Source organism: Coturnix japonica, chromosome 7, assembly GCF_054131305.1.
Source record: "Coturnix japonica strain WE chromosome 7, WE-NBRP24, whole genome shotgun sequence".
In the NCBI taxonomy this organism is placed as follows: Eukaryota; Metazoa; Chordata; class Aves; order Galliformes; family Phasianidae; genus Coturnix; species Coturnix japonica.
In genome coordinates, this window is record NC_140669.1 from 31146615 (window position 1) to 31173804 (window position 27190).

The following is a 27190-nucleotide window of genomic DNA, read 5'->3' on the forward strand; positions in this document are numbered from 1 at the left end:
GCATCTCCGTAGTTGTAACAAACTCTCTGGTCAATTATCCTCAAAAGAATCATTAAAAATGCATACCAATTTGTGACAAAAATGACAAATGCCAGCATTATGACTCCTCAACGCATTTTGCAGAGGAAATGAGCGGTCTCCTTTGGGAGTGACACACAAGAACAACGATCTTAAAATTCATTATGAATAAAAATACCACAGACCAAATCAAAAAAGCTGATTTTTCATTGTCTTCTGAAATCCATTTCCCATTCTACAGACGCTAACATGGCAAATATATGACAAAGTTATGACAATTAATTCTTTTCTTTAAAGAATATTAAAAAAAAAGCCATCAATACAGCTTTCTTTCAATAAGATTTAAGTTAGAGCAGTCAAAGTAATGAACAGCTCATAGAGATTGGTAGAAACTGAGCACCTGCATTTGTACAATTATTTAAAATAAAGGAAACAATGATGAAGAACATTAGTATCTCAGAACATGTAGAATAGCATCTAATTAGTGCAGACAAGCCAAGACGCAAAATCCCACATGAATTATTAACTAACAGGGAATGTTCTGGGCCTTGGCAGGTCTGCCTTATTATGTCTTTGCTCGGCAAAGCTGTGAAAATCAGTTATGCCAATCGTGCCCCGGGAACGCGTGCTGTCAGCTGCAATTCAGGTCCCGGTATCTTTTTATTTCTGTTACCATAAAGTTTTTGTTTCAAATAAGCTAAGTAAAAAAAAACTTTTTTCTTATTGCTCACTGACTTGGATTTGGAAACATAGGCATATGCGGCATCTTTGATAAACCAGGTATGTTAATCTCGAACTATACAGACCTTGACTAAATTCTAATGTGAAAAGAGTCTTAGTAACTCAGTATGCCATTAAAACAAATGCTATACATTAAGCACTACCTTATCAGGTACTACACCTTACTTGTATTTAGATATAACATAGATTGTAACAGATAATCCACAACTTGTAATCTGCAACGCTGTTTTTTTTCTGCAGTCGTTTCTCCCATCTTTTGTTCACTGAATGAACACAGCTAAACTAGCTAAGCGACAGAAGCAAACCTCTGTGAATTTAATCCATGGATCTGAAGATCTAAAAAGCTGCTGAAGTGGAACTTATTAATTGAAGTGATTAAGTGCTGAAAAGATCTCTTAAGACACTCTCAGTGCGAATAATTCACTTCAGCGCTGTATTTTGTATAATCCTAGTGTGACCTTAATTGTTCACATGTATAATGAAGCCAGGACTTGCTTTTACGAGATCACTAAACACTGCAGTTTCTCCTGTTTGCGTGAAATGAAACTGGAAGAGGGAAGGACATCCCACATACAAAAAAATAATTGACCAGTCCAACCTTTTCTGGGTTAACTATTACTGCTTTTTCTACTCTACAGCCAAAAGCCCCAGTGACAGGACTTCATTCTCTCTTATCGGTTGTGTGAAAGTTTTTATTCTGCTTCTGGAAGGCATACAAAATCAAGAGGTAAAATATAAAATTAAAATGATTGGACCGTTTTAATCTGTCTGCTGCTTTGCAATTTAACACGTGGCTTAAGCTAGCAATTACTAAATAAAATATTGGTATAGACTGCAATTGTTTTATATTATAACCTTTTGTTTCTAGGAATACATTATCTTCCAGAAAAATATCTGGAAGAGATGTACAGGGACTTTCAAAATGCAATGCTTGACACAACACACTTTGCAGAAATGGCAATAACTTTTCTAGAGTAACAGATTACAAATGGTAAGTTATACCTCTTACCTTGTTTGTAAATCTTCGGATTTCTCTGAGTTATCTATAGACATGATGAAAAGGTTAATAAACCACATGAGAGAGTACTGATACATTGGCTCAATGTTGGCTAGATCAGAAATGGAAAAAAACAAGATAGTCGAATGGATGGAAATAGGACGATAGCCCATACGAGTGTCATCGATCTTCTTTTCTGTTTCTTCGGCTACAGCTTGCTTTTCGGAAATCTCATTAGCCAGAACTTTGGAAGAAGACAATATCTTAATAGCAGTTTCATCCTCTAAAATGTTTCCTTCTGAAGCCGAAAGAACTTCCAAAATCTTGTCTTCTATTTCTTTTAGTTGCCTATGATAACATACAATTTTTTTTCATATTAAATTCTGTTATTTTCAGCTAGTTTTATAGAAGGTTATTTGTAGACTCTATCCACAGTATGCAACTTACATAACTAACCTTTTTATACTTGTTATTAAGCATTGGCTTATATTTCTGAAAAATTAAGCTAATTTTAGACCAGAAATAAACATTGCAAAGGGAGAGAGCGCTGCAACATTTCGAATGCTACACGTTTTATGATTTGACATGTGGGAAAAAATGCCTACTGCACGTGCAATAATTGCAAATATAAGACATGATGAAAAAAAAAAAAAAACCCAAACACTGTGAAACACCAACATTTGTGAGGACAGCAAATCAAACATTAATAACAATTTGAAAGGGACATATAAAAACAGAAGACAGGATCGGGAGTTTGCTCTACTGTGACATATTCCCTTGCTAAGTTCTTGAGTATTTTATTATGATTCCCTACATACCAAACTGGTGAGAGAAAGCCACAACCAATAGGAATATGAGACCGTGTATTTTAATCAGCCTAAAACCCTAATGGGAGAAGTGTGGGCTCTCAACAATAAGTCATGAATTTCCCATTAAATCGGGCCAACATAATAGAGCAATTAAAAATGCCTCTGATATGTATTTCCTACTATTCTGATCTTCTGAAACCGCAATCTGCTTCCATCCCGAGCAAGGGAAATTATCTTGGTACCTTTTATTCGCAGCCCCTTGGAGGATAAGGGCTTGTTTTTCAGCTTCAAGATCTGGCCTTTCTCTTGCAACTACTATTCCAAGAAGCTGATCCTGCATTCCTTCTGAAGTTATCATGAAATTCAATAACGTTACCTGTTAGAAGGAAGATGTTTAGAAATGTGATCATATGCAATTAAAACACTTCCTCATTTACAGGATGAGGACTGCATAACAACATATTATACCAAAACTGGACAGTAAATGAAATGCAGATGAGAGTTTAAGATTTTGTACTGTAAAGTTAATGCCAGGATTAACCCAAGAAGTTAACCATGAGACTGTTCTCATTCCATTCCTTAAAATTACAATGAAACTCTAAATATTAATGCTTCAAGAGACCAGCTCATGTAACATATATGAACACTCGTACACTACAAAACCATATTCCCCGTTGATACCCTTATGCTTCCTATAGCCTTCTCAGAGAGATTTCTATTTAAAAAAATACAAATACTGATCACATTTTAGAAATTTAATTAACTTCTTAGTTCTTATTATAAAATCTTTGCCATTTTCACAAAGTAAGTGGTAACACAGATGCTGGTGTTACGCTTTTAATTAATATTAATCTTGCAATGTATATTTTCCCCCTTTCATAGCCCTGTTTGCTTCCACTTTACATTGTTATTACGGCAGATATTTGTATCCCACTAATAGCATAACATCATCTTCTCTTTTTCATGAATAAATAACAGTAATGGTAAAAAAATAAGACATTTTAAAAAGTTGTTCACTAAAAGAATTTCTGTGCCCTAACATATTTATAACTGAGTCAATAAATGCTCTGGCTGAAACGGACAAAAAAAATGTTTTCTATGTAAACAGTAAAAAAAATTCATCACCAGTAGAGACTACAGAATAGTTGATGCACATAGTTCAAAATGAAAAAAGTCAACTCACTGATCAAAGACTTAGCTTGAAGGAACTCTCTAATAGTGACTATGGATTCTCCTTGTGCTTTTTTCGTATGCACAGACGATCACTGACTAGTATTTTCAGAGAAAGTTTCCCTTGAACCTCACGATTAGTTAAGATACTTAATATCCATATGATCAGTTTGTCTTGGTATTATTCCACTAATGATATCCAAAAGCGGTCAAAAAGGTTTTCTGTGAGCTTTGCTTGCTTTCTTATTTCTCTTCTTGCTTTTTATTTCTCTTAAAATACAGCATTGATGGGTATTCATTACACAACACCTCATTTGAGGCTCTTTCATTGCTGTCTTTAAACAGGAATTTTGAGAGGAAGTTCGATTGTACTTGACTCTAAGAAACGTTATGACCTTTACAAACATCGTAGCCTACTTTTTCCCCATCTTCTCTACCAATTTTAATACTGGTAACCTAAAGGGAAATATAGGAGGGATCTGTTTATAAACAGCAGGAATATTTCAGAAGCTTCATTTCTCCTCCTCGAAGCAGACGGCTTGCAACAAGCAGCTTTGGGATAACTTTCCGACAGAGCTACTGTGCTCTGAAACATCGGCTGGCTCATATACCCAAACCTCTGAGGACTAAGCACCCATGTTAGAATCTACAGTCTTCTTTAGCCTTCGAGGGATGTAATTATATTTTAATGGACATGAATACAACAGAGTTCTTAGAGCTGAGAACCGTAAGTTTTTTTTTTTTACTGCTTTTCTAATTACAGCGTTTCTGATAAATACTCTTACAAATGGAGGAAAGATTCTCTGAATGGTTGATAACTGCGAATATGTATTTGTATTGCAAAGACGTGTAAGTACATTATATATGTGTCTTTGAAGGCTTCGCTCTATAAGACACCAGAATTCATTACGATCATTACTATGAAACAAGATATCTGTATCATTAACTATTTTCTCTAGACTCTTTTCCATTACCTAGCTCCAGAGTAATTTTCATGGTAATTAATTACACCTAGGGCCGTTACAATTATGTTCAGACAAAGTTATTTACATACTATTTTTCAGTCTGCTCCCTGCATCAATTGCTGATTGGCAACTAGAAGATTATAATTCTATTAAATCAAAACAACTCTTGGGAAATTACTTTCATATAATTTTATAAACAAACGTACTACTCTAAATCTTTTGGAAGCTCTCTTCCTTTTATATTTCATCTTTTTTGTTTGTTTGTTTTTGTTTCTCCCTGAACCTGAAGGTAATTATCTTTTAGGAGAATTCATTTTTGTTCATTTGTCCTGATTTCAGTATTCCTACGTAGTTGAAACTTCAGCCTAACACATTGCTGAATATCAAATTTACGAAGCTTGATTTAAAGATTCTGCTTTTCGATACAGCACTTAACCCAAATGTCAATTACCAATATTTTTCAATTAAAAATTCTTTAAAAGCAATGATGAATAAACAACCAATTTTGTTCTTAAAAGCAGGAAATGCTTTTTTGTTGTTTCTTGAAGATAAAAATAAGAATTGTTCACAAATACTAAAACCTGGACATAATTTTTATATCTTTCATAAACAAGGCATAACATCAGAAATTAACTATACTAAAGAAATCTGGAATTATATTAATTCCCTGTATACACTTCTGTAATTACTAAATTACTGATTACTAAAAAGCAGTGGGAGATACAGACTGGAAGAGGTGTTAAAGTAACTTTTTCTTAGAGTATGAAAATATGTTGGTATTGCAAGGTGAAGTGTTAGTTATGAGATACAACACCAGTCTTCCAGCAGTGCCAAAAAAATAAAACAGTCACTAAGTGAGGAGGAATCAACAAGTGTCGAAGAATTTACCCTACTGTAGCCAAGAAAGCATTCTAAAATTCTAAAAAACAGAGTTGTAAACTCAATTTCAAAATTCTCACCTTGACGGATATTTCTGGAAGATAATGTGGATTTCTCAGCTTAGTTGAAATATAAAAGCGGAATTCGGGAGAATACTCAATAGTGGAGTCTCCGAGGCAAATGCATATACTTCCTGACTGCTTAAACGTCTGTTTGAGCAATAGAGGCTCGAGAATAGGATCCAGTTCTTCTCCAATATTCTCTAGAAGCACTTTAAGGTAACATAAGAATTAGTAGTTAGCATTTATAAGCAGTGCACAAGAAATAAAAAAAAAAAAATTAATTGGACAAAGTTTAGAGATACAAATGATGTTTCTTAGCGTGTTCAGCCAATTGAAAATGGAATTTAAAAACTGTATTTTTAATTTCTTCCTTTTTTCCTAGTATTTTATCTATTTTTCAAACAAGCAAAAGAAACTTGTGTTATTGCTGCCATTGGAGTAGAACAGCAGTTTAAGATTACCATTTTTAATAAGGGACCTAACAACAAATTGAATGCTACATGTCACCAAAACAAGCCACTTTGAGAACCCACGTTGTCTTCTCTTTCAGTGTAAGACTATAAGAATATCAAAATCGGAAGAGAAATAACAGAGAATAAACAATGTGTTTTTTTCCTTGAACTCCAGTTATCCATTAAAATTAGCTGCAATTATCACTGTGTAATCTATTAACTAACTTGTTTGCACTTGAGGGTACAACAGAACCATGGCAGTAGCAAATCTAGCGTACAGAATCCAGGAATCATTAAATGATCACAGCCTAGCAATCTAGTAATTCGTACTCTTAAAAAGCCATAAACAGAAAACAACATTACTTTATAGAAATCAAACGGTTGTAATATGAAAATAAAGATGTGATAAATCTTGCAGAATGATTAGAAGATAGCAATTAAACCGAGGATTAGAATCATTTTCTCTGAAGAGATAGCTTATAACCTACATCGAGGATATCAACTATGACAGCTACAACTGGATTCTAAAAGAGAACCACTGCAGTTCCATTATTTAGTTATCTTACCCTCTCTGGGTTCTTTTGTAATTTACACTGTTGTTATTTGGTAACTTACCAGGACTGCCAAACTGAATGCAATTTTCCAGTGTTGTAACAAACTGAGAGTCGCTGAGCTTGATTACGTGCAAGTTATTGACTTTTTCCATATTCTTTATCCATTTATTTGCTTGACCCTGAGGATCTATCATAAGAGGCCATCGTCTTGCATTACTGAAGAGAAAAATACAAATTTCAAGGCTGAAATGTAAGCTCTTAAACGTTACCCTGAAGTAGGTTTTAAGGCAATGTGTTTTCTTTTTTCATTAAAACAAAAGCATGCAAGTCCAAAAATCCTATTAGCTACATACTCGGCTATAATCTTTACTGGATTAAGAGGAAAAACAAAACTTCAAGTTATTTGCTCACAACTATAACTTTCCCCTTTCAAAGTAAGTACTCAGAATAATCATATTTCAATCCTAGAAAGACTAGCCTCATTTAATTTTATAATCCTTTCAAAATAAAAATATGGCTGTAAGTTTTGAACTTTTGAATAGCTTTAATGGAGTAAACCTAAGTTAACATTTCCAAGTGAACAAATATAATTTTTGATGTAAGAGGTGTTTTGTACTTCCAGGGTCTCTTCTTTTAAACCCAATCCTAAAGCACAATGGACAGGAAGAATATCTGGATTTTATTTCTGCCAGACTTGTAACTATTTTGTAGATATATTTTTGTCAGCATTCTTTACCGTGTGTAGGTTTGTTAACTAAAGAAAGATTCTCTAACAACGGCCAAACACAGAGGGCTTTCATAGCTGTTAAAGCCATTACTTATTGACAGAAATACATAAGCAATCACTGTGTGTATTTCCAAAAATATTACTGAACGGCTCTCAAATTCTACTTTTTTTTTTTTTTTTTTTTTTAAAGTGTTTATTGTTATAAAAACCTCAGGTTGCATTTTATATTGTTCTTGAGATCAGAAAAAAACAAAAGTAGACGTACACATGTAAAGACAAGCATAACATGCAATTTCAACCAGAGGTAAACTTGGTTTGTAATTCTGAAAAACGAGATATCATTATTTAGTTTTAAAACGCTAATCATCTTCTCATTAATTCAAATGAAATTTTGATCAAAGATTTCTAAAAGCGATGTGATGGGATGTACTGTGGAAGCAGTGGATTCATTAAGAATTGTCAACTTTGGAACCTAAGTGATTGAATTTAATTAATACAGTAATTGCTTACTAAGTTCCATACATTTATAATCACAGCATTCCTCTGCAAACTTCAAATACAAGTTTTGCTTCCAGACATACTATCAATTCTAATTTTAAAGTTCGAAAAATACGTTAAGCTTTTTAGCTAGTGAGATTCTTCAGCATCTGTTTAGTTTTGTACTCATATCACCTGCCTTATTATCAAAGCTGAATTATTAACTACACAGCTATGTTTCTAAACTTTAGCTTAATATACAGTATTAAAGTGTGAAAACATTAGCTCTGCTCTAAAAGAAGTATCCAACCACCAGTGTTATACAACATTAGCCTCCATAAACGGCAAGGAGAATTTTCATGTAAACGGTAACAAAAATTAAAGATTTGTATCACCGAGTTCATGCAATGCAATATTGCAGAAAAGATGTGAGGTACGTGTTATATAGTTATCTGCTGACAAGTTTGCCAACCAATACCCTGGTTATAAGAAGTTTTTATTCTTTGTACAGAAAATACTGAGCCAACAGATGTGAAATTAAGTACACAAGGAAAGTAGCTGAAAAATCAGTAGCTGTGTACTGGCAAGCATACTGGACATAAGTTACAGGTTCTTCGTGAAGCCGTAACAAGACTGGATGTTGTGCCATTTGGCAAAATACTGTTTGCAGACAAGTAGTTCAGATGTATAGCATCTCCAGTGAGACGTGAGGGAAAAAGTAAGTTACTTTCAAAGAAAGTTTTAGAAAATAATCTCTGTTAGTACTCCAGAACCACCCCTTGGTAGTAACAGACAACACATTTCTTTTACTTAAAGAGAGCTTTAGTTTCCAAAGGATGGATACTTCCATATCTACTAATTATACTACAAGCATAGAATTTAAAATTCTATTCTTTCTGTTCTAGCACTGTTCATGATTTTAGAATAGGCTAAATCCAATCTTTAGAATAGAATGCTTATAACTTTGTATTTCTTCTGCGAATAACTTCTGTTCAGTCAATCCACCATAAAGAATGGATCAACAAAAACTGACTGTCATAAATACTTTATATATTTTAATTTGAATGTTAGTAACATTTTGGGTTGGGTTTTTTTGGCCTGTCTTCACTCATATTTGGAGACATCCAAAGCACAGGTGAAGCAATTTAGAATATCTTAAATTGAAGAGTAATCCAGTATGGAGCATGTGTGTAAAATATCATTTCTTTTGGAATCATTATAGCAACCCAGAGGAGTTTAAAAGCATGAAAAGGAATTCACATACCTACAAACTTCACATTACAAAGGTAAAGGGTATTATAAGTATTTCTTCAAAGTGAAACATGACAGTCATTTATTTATTTTATAACTTTGGTTATCAAATCAGCTGTGCTGTAGAAAACTATCTACGCAGGTAGTTAACAGAAAAGCACACTGTAAGAAAGCACTGAGAAACAATTATCCATTTTAATATTTATTTATTCTACTTACGAGATAATGATGCCATTATCAATAGAAAATGCATCAGAGGGTAACCCGGCAATATTCCAAGCTCTGATTTCCACTGGCTCTCCCAGGGTAGTCGTTAAAGCAAAATCATCAGAACAAGGAATGTTCTTTGCTTTACATAGTAACGTCCACTCTGTAGTCTGCATCTAGATGAGAAAAGAAGCAAACGTTAAAGTTCTGCCTGTTTACAACATTTCCAAAACTAAAATATTTTTTCAAGGCATTTCCTGTACTACACACTACAGACAAGTTCACCGTATCTCCAACTGGGGAGAAACTCATCCTTATGTATGGGATATCTAAAAATGTCACTAAAAATGCCTTTGCAAGTGATCTCTATGTATGAAGTATACACATATTTGGTTAGAGATGCCTCCATATGTCTTACGAATATCATCTATGCTACAGTTTTCACTTGCCAGGAATACAGTTCAGAACCCTTTACAGTATTTCACCAAAAAATAATTTCCCAGACACAATGTGTTACTTAAAATGTGCTTATACAAATAAAACACAACACTCTCAAAGTTATGTAAATAGGATTTGTAAAACCTGCTATTTATTGATTTATTGATACTTATATATACATTTATTGATACTTATAGAACAAATTCTCTGTATAGAAGATTCAAAACAGAAGTATCAAAATATTTACATTATGAAGAAAACAATGGATTGGAGCAGCATAACATTTTCTTGATCAAAATTAGGGGAAGAAGTGAGGTGCATTAAATTTAGATTATTGCAAAACACATGCATGAAATTTCAATGCACATTACTTTTCTGTAGCTGGATGTAAATGCTCCTAGGTAAGCTACAATTCCTGATGAAATAAGCACATCTCCAGTCAAGTTGACGTACTGCTTTGCCAGCCCCAAAGCGGTCTCATTCCACCGAGTTTTCTCACCACCAAGGCCTCCAATCAATTCCTCCGCTCGCTGCAATTTTTTGCAACATAAGTCAACCTTAGTGGAAAAAGAAGCAAAATTGATGATATTACACAATCACTTTAAAGACGCCTGAGAAAAAGTATTCAGAATTATTGTCTCCATGCAGGTGTTTTCTTTTGCTATTTCACAAAGCATAAACAAAACATCTAGTTACAACTGAAATGTTTAAAGAGCAAAAACAATCTTGCTACCAGCACAGTAAAACCCATTACATTTCAGCAGTGTTTTCATCTAAATTAAGAAAGATAACCAATATAAAACACACAATTTATAATAGCTCCGCATATGAAATGGAAAGTAATAAGTCAGCAAAATGATCTACACGTCTCAAGAGAATCAAAAACACTCCCAAGAAATGACTGTCTAATTAAAGTAGGTATACTACTTCCTATGAGAAAAACACCCTTATGAATATATAATCTGCATTTCCATTGTTGCGGGCTTTTATCTAAATCAGCTTTCCACATTTTTTCCAGGTTTTCCAATTTGATTTAACAAGAAATTAATCCAGCTCTGTTTGAGTTCCTGGCTATCCGGACACATTTCAGGCAAAGGAAAAGATAAAACATTGCTGTTCCAATCCCTTCTCTTTTCTGCTAGCCTCAGCAGTCAATTTACAATACGTGAGTAACAAACTGCTCATGCAGTTTAGTCCTTCCTTTCTCTTCCAAACTCTACCATATCAGGATGCACACGAAATACAGGAAGAGCCGAGTTTAACCACAGGCAAGAATTCAGGCTCCATTTCACATTCAGATAGTATTCTCATAACTAAACCTTACGATGTTGCATTACAAATCTTACAAACGTAAAATAAAAGTCTGTCATCTAAAGATTGCCTGTCTCTGCACATACGGCAGTTTGCAGTCAGGAACAGAGTTTACCAGGAACGTGATAAAAAAAAAAAAAATAAAAATTGGCACAGAAGGTGTAAATAAAACCTCAAATGTACTGGCCCGAAAATTAAAGATTAATCAAACCCACTTAAATCACTGAAAATTAACTACTTCCAAAGAAAGCAGTTATGAGCGAGGATGCAGAAGAGTGGTGTCGGTAAATTCACAACACCCGCATTTTTCATTACTCTAAAACATTCATTCCCTATGCTTTGTCCGTTTGGAACTTCAAGACTATATTGCTGAAATAGAAAGATGTTAATCTAAAAGTAAGACATCATATTGGCCGTTAAAAAGCAAAATACCTCTTGATAAGGAAGTAAATTTCAAGTAACTGCTGAAAAAAAATCAAAGGAACAACAGTTCATATTTTGCATCGCGTACCTGAGTTTCTAAGTCGACCTTCTCCTGATTCTTGGATTCCAGCGTCTGCTGGAGTAGAGCCAATTTATCCTGGACTTCTTTCAGGTCAGCTTGTTTCTTCATTAGACCTTCCATGGCAATCTTAAATTTTCCTTCAGCTTCGTTCAACTTCAGCTTTTTGGGTGCAACATTTTTTATCACTCTAAACAAACACAAAGAATAAATTAACACCTGAAAAATAGACCCTCACTCCAGAATTACTATTAAAAACAGTTAACACAGAAAAGACAAAGCGAAACATCAGCAACTCAGCAATTACGCAATGTTCTGTTTTTCTCTATTTGACAGTATGCGAAGACAATTGGTATTTACTTCATTTACTCCATTACTTATTTCTGTTCTGCTACAGACTGACTTCAGCAATTTCTGCAAAACTTTCTGTAATAACTAATGCCTTACAGTGAAAATGGTTATCCTTCCCAGCCGTGTCTCAGTTAATTGCATCTTAGAATCCATTACAGATGGATTTAAGCCATTAGAAACACATAAATAATTGTATTAAGTTACAGACACACTGTACACATGCAAAGAGCTAACCCACAAAAAAAACAAAACAAAACAAAACAAAAAAACAACAATAGCTTCTCATCCCCAAAAATCTATTTTCCAGTTTTGAAGATTCCAGTATTTTCTACTAATGCTTCCATCAGGAGAACACTGGAAGCACCTCAAAATTGAAAACATACCATTTATCTTTCCAAAAACATAGCAAGACGAGGTAACAGAATGTCCCTAGCTTAAGTGAGATATTTGATGTGCTCAAAGAGTTATTCCACAAGTATTAGCACCATAATTAATTAATCCTCTCTCTTGCTTCTAAGTTGCATATCCTCTTCGAAATCCACATTTGTATTTAAGTTTCTCTCAATAAAATAGGTCACCACAACATTTGAAGTTGTTATCAAATGCAACTCAACCAACTATGCATTTCCTAACATTTTAGTCAACGGCTAAAATTCTCTATAATGAAGGTACGCGCTACTTACCATGACTCAAATCATAAATTGACCTTAGTCACCCAGTGGTGGTTTACTGTTTAATGTGGGTTCCGGGCATTTCAACGTAGGAAAAATCATCAGAACTATGTATATTTTCTCAGAGCACCAAAAACGGTGTGCGACATAAGGTATTCTTGGGGCTGGATATGGGTCAGAAACTTCCAAAGACATTTCAAGAGAACTTCTGTTCACTACACAACTATCTAATAAGGTTTACTTTATTTGCTAACTGAATAAAACCTGGCTCCTGTGCCTCCTCAGAAAAATCTAGAACTGAAGATGAAGATATACACCTTAACATCAGAAATCTTCTACAAATGAATCTTTACGACTGCTTGTTTGCACAAATCTTGCACTGGTAAGAAATAACATCAAATCTCTTTTAGTCCAAAAAGGAACTCATTTCTCAAAAAAGTTTATATTAGCTATTATTGTTATATGTACTTACTTATCATAAACATCCATGGCTATGACCCATTTGCACAGACCCTCTGCTGCCGTGGAAGCATTTCGAACCTTTTCTGGTACAAATTCAGGATTTGTTAGATAATGATTTCTTATGATGGCCATGTAAGCCGGGGGAATGTTATCCTTGTCATATTCATGAAGAGACTGAAGAAATCTTATGTCACCCAGAAGTCTCTTAGCTGGACCCCAGAAATCCTCAATTTTCTTTCCGGAACCTGATGGATCAGGAATCCTATCGGCCTTGATACCTTTCAGGATGCATATAGCTTCCATTACAAGCTTGACTCCAGCAGGAGGACTCTTCATGGACTTAACCACTGTAATATCCTTAGAAACACACAAACAAATGAAGCAAAACAAAGAAAAACAACCAACTTTTAGAACTCCAAACACAGGTTTGAATTAATTCCTCTATTACAGTAGAAATAATAAGCCTTTTCTTTCAAGGTAATATTTTCCCATGTACGCCTACTATTTTCAAACTTCATCATTTGAAACATATTATGATACCAAAAGCTTGTGTAGTTCATATGTCTATAAATTTTTTTCCAAAATAAAAGTGAACAAAATGAAAGTAAACTATATATATATATATATATATATATACACACATACACACACACCCCTATTTATATATTTTTTCTTCCTCCCCCCCCCCCCTACCTCCCCCCCACTGTATTTCTCTCTTTAAATCGCTATGGAGTTTAAATTAATATTTATTCCTAAACAAAAACATTGACAACTAGTTAACAAAGAATTTGGAGGATTAAAAAAAGTCTCATCTGTAACTCATTTTTGTATGTGCTTTTTCTACTCCTTCATCAGCAGCAGGCATTGCATTTCAATTACCGAGTTCAGATGTTCCACTGCTAACCTTCAGTTCAGGCTCTATCACAGTATTTCCAAACTTACAAAATCAATTCAGCAGTGGATTAGATTTGGGATACCACAAGGTAATAACTATCTCCAACCACAGAATTAAATCAATTAGTACTCTGGTCAGTTTTGAAAGTCCCCCAGAATAAACTAAAGGAGGAAAGAAGCAACTAAGAAAAACAGTGCATCACAAACATGTAAATTACTATTTTCTAATATGAATAAGCCATGTTTAAAAGACAAATGCGTAAACATAACATAAAAGAACAAAATAATTACACACATGCAAATGCAACTAATTAAACAGAAGGTTTGCAAACCAAAGATTTATGCAAGATCATCCTTCTCGAATAGTAGCTGCGTGAAAATTCAAGCAACAACCTTTCTCAGAGAACACATACCTTAAACATTAATGGATTTCTAGAATCTCACAATTATCTTGCCAGTTGCTGCTAGATTTTGACATTTTTCCCAAGGTTTTGTTTTGTTTTTGAGAGTTCTACTACCTTGGCAATTTGGACAGAAATACATACATTTATGTTCTGGAAATCTTTACTCATGCCACAGAAACAGAGAGAAATGATAAGACTGGATGAAAATATAAAGAAATTAACTACAGTTAATAGAGCTTTAAGCTTTGCTTTAAGAACAGCAACTGTAACCATGCAAATGCTCAAGCAAAAGAAAGGACAGCCGATCAATAAAGCCAGGGAATTTCAATGAGGCAGTCTGAACACTAGTTGATAGGAACTTCAGGGAAGGAAGTCTAAGAGAAAAAGTGACCAACTTAAGAACAAAATACAAATTAACTTAATATCAGTGAGGGTTTTAAGTAGAGTAAAATACTATTTTAAAGACTAAATGCAAATGAATTTGCAACTAAAAGTGAACAGAACTGTAAGAAAATTAACTTGAGTGTAAGAATAACTGTAAGAAAAGCGAGAGAATTGCTGCTTTCTGAAAAAAGGGAAATATCAGTATGCAATATTATAATCAAAATGGTAATGCTCTTTGTACCTGGTATGATGACAAGCACACTCTATCAAGAGTTCAGTGAAATTGCAGACTCCAGCTCCAGAAACACAGTATTTTCATTAATGAAGCATAGAATTGAAAAAAATGATACCAATTTCATACTACTGAAATAAGTACAGATCTCCTTCTCTAAAAAAGTGCTTACGTGTGCATTTGTGCACATGGGTTTGTGGGCAATGTTTACTGTCAGTGGAGTTAAGGATGAATCAAAAAGTCCGGCATAAGACCTATATGCTCCACTACGTGCACTTCCCTTTTGTTTTTATCATATTAATTATATTTTGAGGAAAAACCTCTTACTCCCCCCACCCTCCCACTGTTATAATACACCTTTTCTGATACCCTAGGCATTCAAAGAAGCTGCAAAATTATTTAATTGGCCTTCACAGCCACATTCTTGTGTCATTATTCACAAATCTGCTACAGCCTTGAAGTGATGATGACCTAATCTAAAACTTTAGATAACGACAGTAGCTGTAGATAAGAATTTTTGCTTTCACATAACATTTCCTTGAAAGTATTTGAAAATCTTGTTTCTAACAATAGAAGCACACAATCCACCCTCACTTTCACAGTCTGGGAAACTTCCTCTCATCCCACCGTGGGCAAAGCTAAACCGGTCGTCCGTAATACTAGAAGTTGACCACTTCCAGTTCCAATAGCATACTAGCTTAACGTGAGGAGAAATAGAATCTCAATTCCTAGACTCCAAAAGACTAAATATAAAAATATCAGTTGACAGCTTTAAAAACTGCAAATGAGAAAGTTTAAAGTATTTATATTTTTTTTTCTAACTTGTCTAACTGAGTCAGGTAAGTTTTATAGCTATGAATTTTGAAATGTTTGGTGCAATATTTGATCCTGTAGTCCACAAAACCAGCCTTATCATACTTCTGCTACAAAATACTGTAATATTTTCTTTTTAAAACCAAAAGATCCTCAAAAGCTTATAAATTATACAACTTGGTGTTAGTATAATGTAGAATCTGCAAAGTAGACATTCAATGCTTACGTTTCTCCAAATACCACTCTGGTGCATAAATATATATAGTGAGATATAGAGTGAGATATCGAGTGAGATATAGAGTGAGATATACCTGTGAAGTGAGAGTGTTAAGAGCAGCCAGAGCAGCTTCTAAATAAGGCAGTGCTTGAGATAAGTCAGCGTCGCATTCGTCTTTGATGGCTTTAGCAGCCATAGCTTGCTCATTCGCCACTGCTTCATCAGCTTTCACAATTTCTTCAGTTTTGGCTACTTCCGCGGATTCTTTTTGAATAACTGCCATCATCTCGTCAACCTGCTTGGAAGCTTCCTGTAGCTGAGGCTGCAAAGCTTCCAGCTCAGACTGCATTGAGGCGACTTCAGCTGTAGCAGTATTCAGTTTCTCCAAGCCAACTTCATATCTTCTTTTCATTTCCATCACCTTGCTGAAAAATAAATAGCACTTTATTACAGAAACATTTTATCAGTACTTGACCACAACATTTACCAGTGCTCATTCCCCATATTTCTCAGTACATCAAGTGATCCATTACTCTATCATGCTCGTTTTATTTGATCAGCAAATAATTAACATATCAGGAATTGCTGGAGCTGTAGTTTTTAACTGCTGTGCTACCTATACACAAAGTTTGGTTTACAGATAAATCTATCATCACTTCAAGATAAGCAAGCAATTATTAAGTTACTGCCTATAGCCTGCCAGGAGCTACAAAATTGTGATGAGCATTTAGAAGAAATGGAGAGAAGAGGGTGAGAGAATTTCAGGTGAGGCGGAAATTGAGAAAATCCTTTCAGTAGCATAACATAACACAGCATGTTGGTGAAATTAAGATCTTGTCTTAATTTGTATGGCAGTGTCTAATCAGTGGGAATAAAAGTAAAGCAAAAAGACTTCCTCTCACCAGCCATGAATGTACGACTGCGCAGATGTGCAGAAACCCTTTCTGAACGAGTGAAGCACGGCTGTAGCCCACTAGCGAGACCTGGAACCAGAGAAGCTGGTTTCCTTGGTATCTTTCTTATGCCCTCCAAAGAATCCCAGAGGAAACAGGCCATCTTATATTTTTAATTATGTTTTAGTAGTAAATAAATAGTAAATAACTAAAAACAAATCATTGCTTATTCCCGATTAGCTACAGAAGATAAAAAAAAAATAATAACTTTGTGAACTTGTGTTCTGTTAGTAAAGGACACATTATAAATCCTTACATGCGCTTCTTTCCAAGCAGAGCTTTAAAAGTGGAGATCAATTCCAAGTACGAAGTAGGTGTAACGTAGTTGTGTCTCTGAAGCTCCGCACGGTATAAATCAGATAAAACAATGGTAGATGTGTGAAAGTTTTTACACATGTCAATACACCCACTTCGAGTTTCTTCTGACATTTCGACATCTTCCAAGAAGCGAGAAGCAACTGCTTCTAATGCATCTTCAGGCCACGTCTGTAATCAATCAAGAAACACTTCTATTACTCAGTACTTCAAATATTGAAACATTTTACAAAGCAAAACCCAAAATCTTCATCCCACTTCAAAGATGAAGACACTAAGACATAAGGAAATAACCTGCATTATTATTATAGAAGAGGACAGAGTGAAAGAGGAAAGAACTCAGATACTTAGTTTTAGTTCGAGCCTCCCATCTTATCTCATCTAGAGGAAACACTGTTACTAAAAGAAAAATATCACATTTTCAATACATCCATACTGGTGTAAGATTGTTACTCTTCTTCAAAAGAATTGTACACGTTACAGCAGGACCTTTTAAAACTCAACAGATTACATATTCTTCAAATCTCGTATCTAGCATCTTTAGCATGTCACGTGCAGAATACAGTCTTATTGCAGAGCAGTAAGGAAAAGGTGGCAGTATGTATCAAAATGATGCTTTTTTTTTTCTTTTTTTTTTTCTAATTTTTACAGAGATTTTAGTTCCAAACTTCTTTTTTGGAACGCGGATTCTGATAGACCTTGTAATAACAGAAAACTATTCATTGTTAAATCTGTAATGTCTACACTACTATGTTCATTCAGCTATACTCTTATACAACAGACAGACATTTATTTTCTTGCTGAGTTTGTATTCTTCCCATATTAGCTTTTATTACAGTCAGGTTTATTCTAAGTGCATAAACAATTTAAAGCATGACACTAAAAAAAAACAACCAAGGTACTTTTCACTGCTAACTTAATCAGAATTATTTGCTATAAAAATGGATGAACTCAGGTTACTACTGCATTTTCATTAGAAAAACAAGCCAAATAAAATTCTTCTATTTACCTGAAACCAGTCTAGTGTGCAGCAGTTGACAAGAGCAGGAAATTTACGAAGGCGGTTACGGAAAGCATCTCCAATTGGACTCATGGCCAATACTATATGAAGCTGATCTCGGCAGCGATCGATAAACATGTTGAAAAGAGCTATAGGACTACCATCAGTTTGCTTTGCCCTGTCCTTCTGGCGATCTAGTTGACGCATTTGTTCGCAAATTTCTTGTTTCTCATCTATCGCAAAGAGGTTTGGCACTTCCCCTGCATTTAGCAAGTTGTTAACGTCTTCTAAGAATGACTCTCTTTTTATCTGCGTATCAGTGAACAAGAAAACCCCCTGCACTTCTGCTTCCGTAGATTTTCTCAGTATCTCTTTTAAGTCTTTGTGCCATTCATTGTTACCGTAACTTTTAGTTATTTCAACCTGGAAAAGGTTATACTCGGCCATGTGGGCCGCTAATCGAGTAAGAGACTGTCGACCACTACCTCCGACACCAACAAGGAGGGCATGGCTACGAGGCTGTTTCAGAATACGGGAAATTCTACAAATATGTTCTATGGCAAATTGGAACAAGACTAGCTGCATTGGCTTTTTGCTTATATTGTTAAACTCTTGAAGGTGACCCTCCACAACTAATCTCAGCTGATCTACATCAGTGATCTCTCTGTATTTTGTGTCATCTCTTCTAGGGTCGTGAAAATCACAGAACATTAAGGCCCTTAGGTCATCTTCCTCCACTCTGCCATCATTATTGGAGTCCAGATTCTGGAAAAGTTCGTGGAAGTCTTCAAGCAAGTCCTTATTCACAACTTCTTGGAGAAATCCAACAAGCCAAGCCCTATCGGGATTATCCACCAAGCGATCATAATATACTCTAAGGACCTGTATGATCAAAATAATTACATTTTAGTAGTTGTTTCTCCTGTTGAATTTATATTTATTTTTAAAAAGTTAAACCAAATACAAATCAGAAAAAAATAAAAGATGTCAGAACATAAATAATCTTAAACTTCAACACAAGGAAAAAGAACAGATGTTTAGAATCAATCGGAACAGTCAAGCCTTTAATTAAAGTAGAGATCTGTGTGGAATTACATATACTTATCCATTTGCTACACATATTCTAATAAATACTATGTGTTTATTAATATATAAACGTAAAAAAGGCCGTCGCTGAGGAAGGGAGTGTTCTGATCTTTCTATTACAGAAAGACAGGACAAGTTACAAGTTTGTGTTTCAGGAAATAAGACCACAGCTGGATAATAGGAAATCTGTTTTAATAAAATTAAAAAAAAAAATGGTGAAGAACAGGAATGGATTGCCTGCAGTGGGTCACATTTGTACTTAGAAAACTGTAAGAAGCTTCTAAGAAAGCTTCTTCAAAATCTGCTATTGGTCCTTCTTTATGTGATCCTGCTTTTAGAAAGGGTGGTTGATGGGCTGAATACTAAAAACGTTTTCCATCATTACTGCCAAATATTTTAAAAGCAACAATTATAAACAACTTTCCTTTCCTTTAATTCCAGAGGAAAAATAATAAAATAAAAAAAACAAAGAAGGGATGTTGCACTTGAGCTCCTCTAAAGAGTCCATCCTGCTATGGCTGATAACAGGAATTTCTTCTAAAGGAAGACCAGAAGAAAAAACAGTAATAGTAATAAAATGGGATCAAAATTTAGATCCCTCAAATTTCCAGAGATCCAGGACCACTTGCTGTTCTTTTCACAACTAATTTGTCTTTTTTTGAGAGGAGAAAGGAGAGAAAAAATGGAAAAGACTGCGTAAGCATTCGAGACAGCAACCAGAGGCCACATGACCACATGAAAGCAGATCAACAGTCATATTTTCTACAGAGATACGATTCCTATTTGCATAGAATGGTTTGAGTTGGAAGGGACATCAAAGTTCCAACCCTCGTGCCACATGGGGGAAGAGATTCTAACTGCTAAATCAGGCACTAGATCAGGTTGTCCAGGGTCCCACCCAACCTAGCCTTAAAAACCCCCAGGGACAGAGTATCCGCAAATTCTCTGGGCAAAGTGTTCTAGCACTTCGCCACACTCTTGGTGAAAAAAATTCCCCCTGACACGTAATACAAATCTCCCCTCTTCTTGTTTAAACCACTCTCCCTTGTCCTGTCACTGCCTACCCATGAAAAAGTTGATTTCCCTCCAATTTATAAGCTTCCACTAAGTACTGTAAGGCTGCAATGAGGTCTCCCCACAGCCTTCTCTTATCCAGGCTGAATAAGCTCAGATCCTTCAGACTGCCTTCACAGAAGAGGTACTCCAGGATTTCTGATCATTTTTGTGGCCCTCCCTCTAGACCCATTCTAGAAGCTCCACCACTATACTGAGGTGAGGACTCCATACTTGGACACGATACTCCAGATGGGGCCTCACAAGGGCAGAGTAAAGGAGGACAATCACCTCTCCTGCTCTGCAGCCACCCTTCTGTTGGCCTTCTGAGCTACAAGAACACACACAGCACTACTGGTACATGTCCAATGCTTCATCCACCAGTACCAATAAGTTCTTCTTAGCACGGCTGCCCTCATGAAGTTCTTCTCCCAGTCTGTACTTGTATCTGGGACTTCCCTAACCCAAATGCAACATCCTGCACTCGGCCTTGTTAAACCTCATTAAACTCCCACTAGCCCCCTCCTCACACCTGTCCAGGTACCTCTGAATGACATCCCTTCTTTCTGTAATACCAACTGCACCACTCAGATTGCTGTTGTCTGCAAACCTGCTGAGGATGTGTAGATAAATGCTGATGAGCAACAGTTGCAGGAGCAATCCCTGGGGGATGCCACTCGGCACCTGTCTCCAAATGGCCATATTTGAGTAAGTCTGCTCACACAGAACATAAAAGAACCTTGTCTCATGAACGTGATAACAGTTTAAAGCTGCTAGGCAACAGGAAATGATATCACAAAAACATTAATAGTCAAATCTGCATCTTAAGTATATTGATTTCTTAGCATTACACAAGTTACCTCATGAACCCAGAGACGTTTTATCGCTCCCGTAGATTCTGTTGTTTCAGGCCTTGACAGGCAAACACCTTGAATAACACGTGAAAAATCACGGAGATTAAACAAGTAGTGTGATTTGGCTGGGGTAGGAAGTAGATTCTTCATAGCTTCCTTATACATATTCATGGTTCCATTAATAATTTGCGGAATCAGCTCTACATATTCCGGTGGAAAGCTATAACTGATAAATTACAAAAGGTGATAATTAATAAACTATACATTATACACACACGCTGATTTACTCCTGAGTCCATGATAGTTTTAAAATTCCGTACTTATATAATCACAGAATCACAATTTGAGCTACAAGGGACACTTAGAGGTCATGTAGTCCAACTTCCCTGCAACGATCAGGGACACATACACTACTACGTCATAGTGCTCAGAGCCCGATTGAGACAGACCTTGATAGTCTCCAAGGATGGGGCATCCATCACCTCTCTCGGCAACCTCTTCCAGTGCCTCACCACCCTCACTGTAAAAACCTTATTCGTTATATCTAGTCTAAACGTCCCCTCTTTTAGTTTGAAGCCATGTCTAGCAACCACAGAACAGACTGGAAAAATTTCCTACGTCAGACACAAGCCCTTATATTTTCAAAAGTAACAAAAGCAAGAGAACAGTCAGTCCAATAGCCCTTGCTGTCTTCCTTCTGTCTCCTCCTCAAAGGGACAGAGAAGCTGACAAGCATAAAGCTAGTCTAGGAACAGAATATTACAATTTTCTGAGACTCAGAATGGACAGAATACTGGAAGTTGAATCAATAAAAATAATATAAAAATCTACTAGTACAATTTAAAATTATGCATCAGTGAAATGCCAAAGAAAGAATAGAACTTCTCAAACCATGTGAAATTTAAGAACAGTTTCCAGTTCTGTTCTTTGAACAATTACTAATCAAATTATGTTCATACATCAAAGAATGCTGTAGTACATAAATATCTGAACTGACTTCATTAGCCTCAGCTAATCTGGAACTTCACTGGAAATTTCAGAACAGTAACTTCTTCACTATTTTAGCATGATCGTTAGTTCAGCTGGACCGATGAATACCACAAAAAGCACAGGATATAAAAGATGTTCACTTCTTTACAACAGGAAGCTCCTACAGACATATCTTTTGAATTTCCCACTAACATAATAAAATTATTTTGATTTTTCTTCATACAAAAAGGTCTCTTACCATATAGTCAGATGCCAGTCTAAGATTCTAGAATATATCGTGTACATGGATTCATTGTCAAACTCATTAATGGTAACTGTATTGAAGTGTCGCAAGAATCGTGGTGTTACTGGGTTTCGACCACCTCCTAAGTATCAGAAAGCATTACTATTGTAAATAATGGAAAAAAGCAGAGTAAAACAATAAAAAACCTAGCAATATTTTTTCAATATTTATCTTCCATTCAAATAGCAGTGCCACAACGAAAAATACTGCACCGTATCATAAACTCACTGAAAGCAACAAGACAGTAAAAATATTCATGATGTTCTCTCATAATATATATCACGCAAAATACAGACTGTAAGGGTCAAGTTATAGACACATAGACTTGAAGTTATTTTAACCATGCTTCTGTTGCAGAAGAAAGTTTTTACCATAAACTTTACGTGTATATTCTCGATTTTGAAAACATCACCACGTAAGAAAGCCTGAGATAGGAACAAAGGGAGGTTTGATGCATAAAGTACCCTCCAGATTTGGCCAAACTGTAATTTTTTTAAAAAAAGTAAGATATACAATTCAGTTGGGCTTTTCTTTCAGTTTCCCTCTGTCCAGCTCCACAGACTGATTGTTTAGATAAAGTGCTTTGAAAGCGCAATCCTGGTTTCAGCCAGGAGTTGATTTTTTCCTCATAGTGTCTAGTATAATGCTATTGTTTTTGCTTCAGGAGGAAAAAACAAACAAAAAAACTAAGGTTGATAACAAATCAGCATTTTAGTTGTTGCTGAACAGTGCTGCACAGAGCAAGGACATTTCAGCTTCTCAGCTTGTCATACTGTTCTACTACTGAGGGGGGCTGTGGGCACACAAGAAGCTGGGAGGGGGTAGAACCAGGACAGCTGACCTAAACTGGGAAGAGGATAATACATACCATATGAAATGATGTAAAAACCTTAAGAGGGTAAGGGGAGTTGGCAGAGCACGCTGCAACTAAGGGACTTTTATGGATGTAATGCCTCCCATTTAATTATGTTAACCCACAACAGCAAAGGCAGATATTGGTGGTATGGAAGCAGAAGCTGAATCTGCCAACCAATATTCCATTACACGTTGTTGCCATGTGACAGATGGCAGCAGAGGGGCAGTCTGACAGTGGCATCTGATGTGCAAGAGCATATGAAGTGATGGTACGTCACTGAACTCCCCCATGCAGAAAAAAAATTGCACCCAGTGACATTCCTTGATGCTTACAGAACATTTGTGGTAACCAAACAGTGGATGAGAGCACAGTGAAGTTGTGGGCTGTGCATTTCAGCAGCAGTGACAGGCTGCCACCCCTGCTGATGCAGATTTTTTTCATGAGCAGAGCATCCAGGCTCTTGCTCACTGCTGACAAAAATGCACACATATTGTTGGTGACCGCATTGAACAGCAGTGTTTTGTACATGATTATTTCCTACAGCAGTGCTATTGTGCTTGTTGCAACTGTTGTATTTTCAATAGAAATAAACAGGAGGCATTAGTGTTGGAGCACACACTATATATATAGTCTGCATGTACACAAGCTATGATGATCTCCTGACATCATATGATTACTTCAATTTTTTGCCAAGTAAAGTAAGGTTTATCTGCTGCAGACCTCCACTTAGTGTTCTGTTTTGTTTTTTTAACAAGTTTCAGACAAGGCTTCATTAGCCTGAAAGATTTTCATAAACACTGTTCAGATACATTCTTGTCTTGCTGCAGAGCAATATTCTTCCTGTTAGGTTTGTGTAGTCACTTTGCTGCTCCTCAACAACTTTAATTTGACTGCTGTTCATGTTTCCTACAAGGAAAGCATTCCCTGAGTCCTGTCCATAGCCACAAAGGCCAGAACTAAAGCAATAAGCATTTAGCATTTGAAAACCAAGGAAACAGGGGAAAAAAAAAAAAAAAAAAAAGTACAGTATACATCTCTTACCTGGTGGTCCCATTGCACAGATGATCTGAATATCTATAAGTTTAATCATTGAGCAGTCTTTAAGGTCATACCAATTCCAGTGATCTAACCACTGTCGTAGTAATTCAACAGGAGGTTGAGCACCGTAGACCTCTCGGGCTGGCATGTTAACATCATCTACAAATACAACCTCAAAAAGCAAAACAAAAGAATTGGATATTTTCTGGTTTTGTTGAATCAGAATAGTACACAAGTACAATCTTATGAGAATCATGACCAAGTTCTGACTGGATTTGCTGCCAAGTTATATAAAAACAAACAGCTACAAAAGAAGCCATGCCAATTCTAAAGACATTTCAAAATGTACTTATAGAGGACAGAGAATCTGTATTTCTTTTCTAGAATCTGAGAGCATCTAATAAAAGAGTGCAAAATAGTATTTGCTACTTAATCCTACTGCAAACCTTACATGCCTTTTTCCTGTAAAAATTCAAGAGTCAAGAAAAGCTGTGACAATTTCATAGAGCATATGCCACTGGAAACACCTTCACGCAGGCAACCTAATTCAAATAAAGCAAGATCTAGAAACATATTTATGACTTTCATACCTCTTCTTTCTCTTTTTCTAATTGAAATGGAGAAGAAATTTGCTCTGAAGGATATCAGGTTAACTCAGGGGCCTTTTTCTTACTTTGAATAGCAGTCTGAGCAACAAACTGAGATGGCTTTGAATGGAAACCTATCTGGGTTTCTATATCTATTTTTATTTACTCCACAGTTCTGTCAGACTATCTCTTCACAGATGCCCTCACAATTTAGCAACAAGGGTGAACAAGCTTCTTCTTGTCCGTATAACATTAAAAAATCCAGATCTGCAACCGCTGACAAACCCTTGGTACTTCCACTATTAGATCTATATAAAACACAGGAACCACAACACCCAAGAGTTACGTGCTTTCAGCATTACCTTACCCATACAAAACTCTTATCTAAAGCACAGTGTCACAGATCAGGAGGGGGAAGTATCATACGCTGTTCTATCAGCGTATCTATGATACGCTGTATCATTCACTGTTGTTCTTATCATATATCTGTATCGTATCTTTTTTTTTTCCATTGATTAAATTGAGATGCATAGTACTAGTGAAAGTGAGAAATAAGATCAGAAACTTGCACATGTAAATGAGAAAAATTAGAACTAGGGGTTTATTGACCTTTCCTGATACCAACTACAAAAGTAGCACATTCATATATTTATTTGCATTTAAACACTTGCATACAAAAATACATCTATTACCATTTTTTTCCCAAGAGGAGGCCCAAAAATTCCTTTTCTCCTTTTATCCAGCTTTGACATTATAATATTCTGAGTCTGAGCTGCCGTAGTTTGCGCTGAAAAGTTAATGAGCAGCGGCTTATAGACATCTTTATTCAAATTATTTAAAAGGAAATTCTGGAAGAATTGAAGAGAAAGTTAAAATACATACGTAAACAAATTTAAAAGCAATCTAGCAAATAGCAATTAAGCAAAAAATTGCAAGCAATTAAGCAAACAACATTTGCACCATTCATGTCCAATGAGAGAGTAGTAATTTATCTCCAAGATAACACTTTAATCATATTTCATTAGAAAAAAACTAATAGTAAACTCAATTTTCAGAGAAAAATTTCTACTTCACATTATAGATATCTTCATGGATTCTAAAAAAAACAATCTACAATCAAAACATACCCAATATATTAAATAAATTCAGTATGTCAATATTCTGCACAAGCAAATCACTTCATCGTGTTATTAGGAGCTGATTTATAAAGCCTGTACTAACCCAAATAAAAAAATGCTGAAGCAGGTACAGGTCAAAATAGTTATGCTTAGTTTTGAAGAGTACCCACCAATTTTTCCTTCAAAAGGCATAAAAAGAAAAAAAAAAAAAAAAAGTAAAAATAAAAAAAAAATAAATTTCATTCCCAACATTCATCTTATTTTTTAATGCTAACTACCCTCCAAAATCTCATTTTGTAATTAGTTTAAATACAATCTCCAGAGGAAACATGGATCAAAGTCACCCTTTTTAGAAGACTTGAATGGCACTCATTTCTTACCCAGGCACAGGTAAGAGGTGTAAGGGCATGGTACCCTTCCATCCAGGGTTGGAAGTCACCCTTTCAGACATTGCTACAGAACCTTATTGTATATTAATTAATGTCTCTAGTGACTGTCTTAATCTCTTATTAAGATATGTTGGAGTTTTTGGACCTCACAATCTTTTTAACAGAAAGAAATTTTAATTTCTACTTTTGAATGAAAACAATGAATTTCTGCCCGAAAGCATAAATGTGATGACATACAAAAACTAGAGAGCAATGTAACTCAATGACTGTATTTCTTTTTATCAATACTGAACTCCCAAGAAATATCACATTCTTAACTACTGCTCCCAAAATGAACTCGGCAGTAAAAATTGACCATATTCCTCATTATAAATAAATGTTTGTCATTGTTGGTTTTTTTTTTTTTGTGTGTGTGTGTGTGATTTATTGTCAATAATAATACAATAAATACAATTTATTGTTTGTCATTGTTTGTATTTCTGGAACATTTTCTGCAAGCAGATCTTGTTCCACACAATCTTTTATTTATTTACTTAAGAATAGTAACTTAGAAACTGAAGCAGGTTACGTAATACTTACTCGGTAACTTAATTTACTATAGTTAATTTAATGATACAAAAGGAAGAGAAAACAACAGCTGCAAAAACATGAAACTTAACTTATTTATCTGCTTATGTAAC

The 27190-nt window shown here is 35.4% G+C and overlaps 1 protein-coding gene across 7 annotated transcripts in view; it reads right to left on the reverse strand.

Annotated features, from left to right (window-relative positions):
• DNAH7 (dynein axonemal heavy chain 7) overlaps positions 1-27190 on the reverse strand; it is an 86237-nt gene that overhangs the window by 16038 nt on the left and 43009 nt on the right. For 6 of the 7 annotated variants that reach the window (XM_015867666.3, XM_015867665.3, XM_085552830.1 and 3 more), the window contains 15 exons: positions 25696-25851; positions 24420-24588; positions 22478-22604; positions 21256-21475; positions 18266-19138; positions 17198-17427; positions 16083-16413; positions 13055-13401; positions 11570-11750; positions 10119-10304; positions 9322-9485; positions 6709-6863; positions 5660-5850; positions 2808-2941; positions 1769-2104 (listed from right to left, as the gene is read on the reverse strand). In XM_015867666.3, the coding sequence (XP_015723152.2) occupies positions 1769-2104; positions 2808-2941; positions 5660-5850; positions 6709-6863; positions 9322-9485; positions 10119-10304; positions 11570-11750; positions 13055-13401; positions 16083-16413; positions 17198-17427; positions 18266-19138; positions 21256-21475; positions 22478-22604; positions 24420-24588; positions 25696-25851 (3800 nt within the window). Of the gene's footprint in view, positions 1-1768; positions 2105-2807; positions 2942-5659; positions 5851-6708; positions 6864-9321; positions 9486-10118; positions 10305-11569; positions 11751-13054; positions 13402-16082; positions 16414-17197; positions 17428-18265; positions 19139-21255; positions 21476-22477; positions 22625-24419; positions 24589-25695; positions 25852-27190 lie in introns of those variants that run through there. The other variant, XM_085552834.1, reaches the window with a different exon arrangement.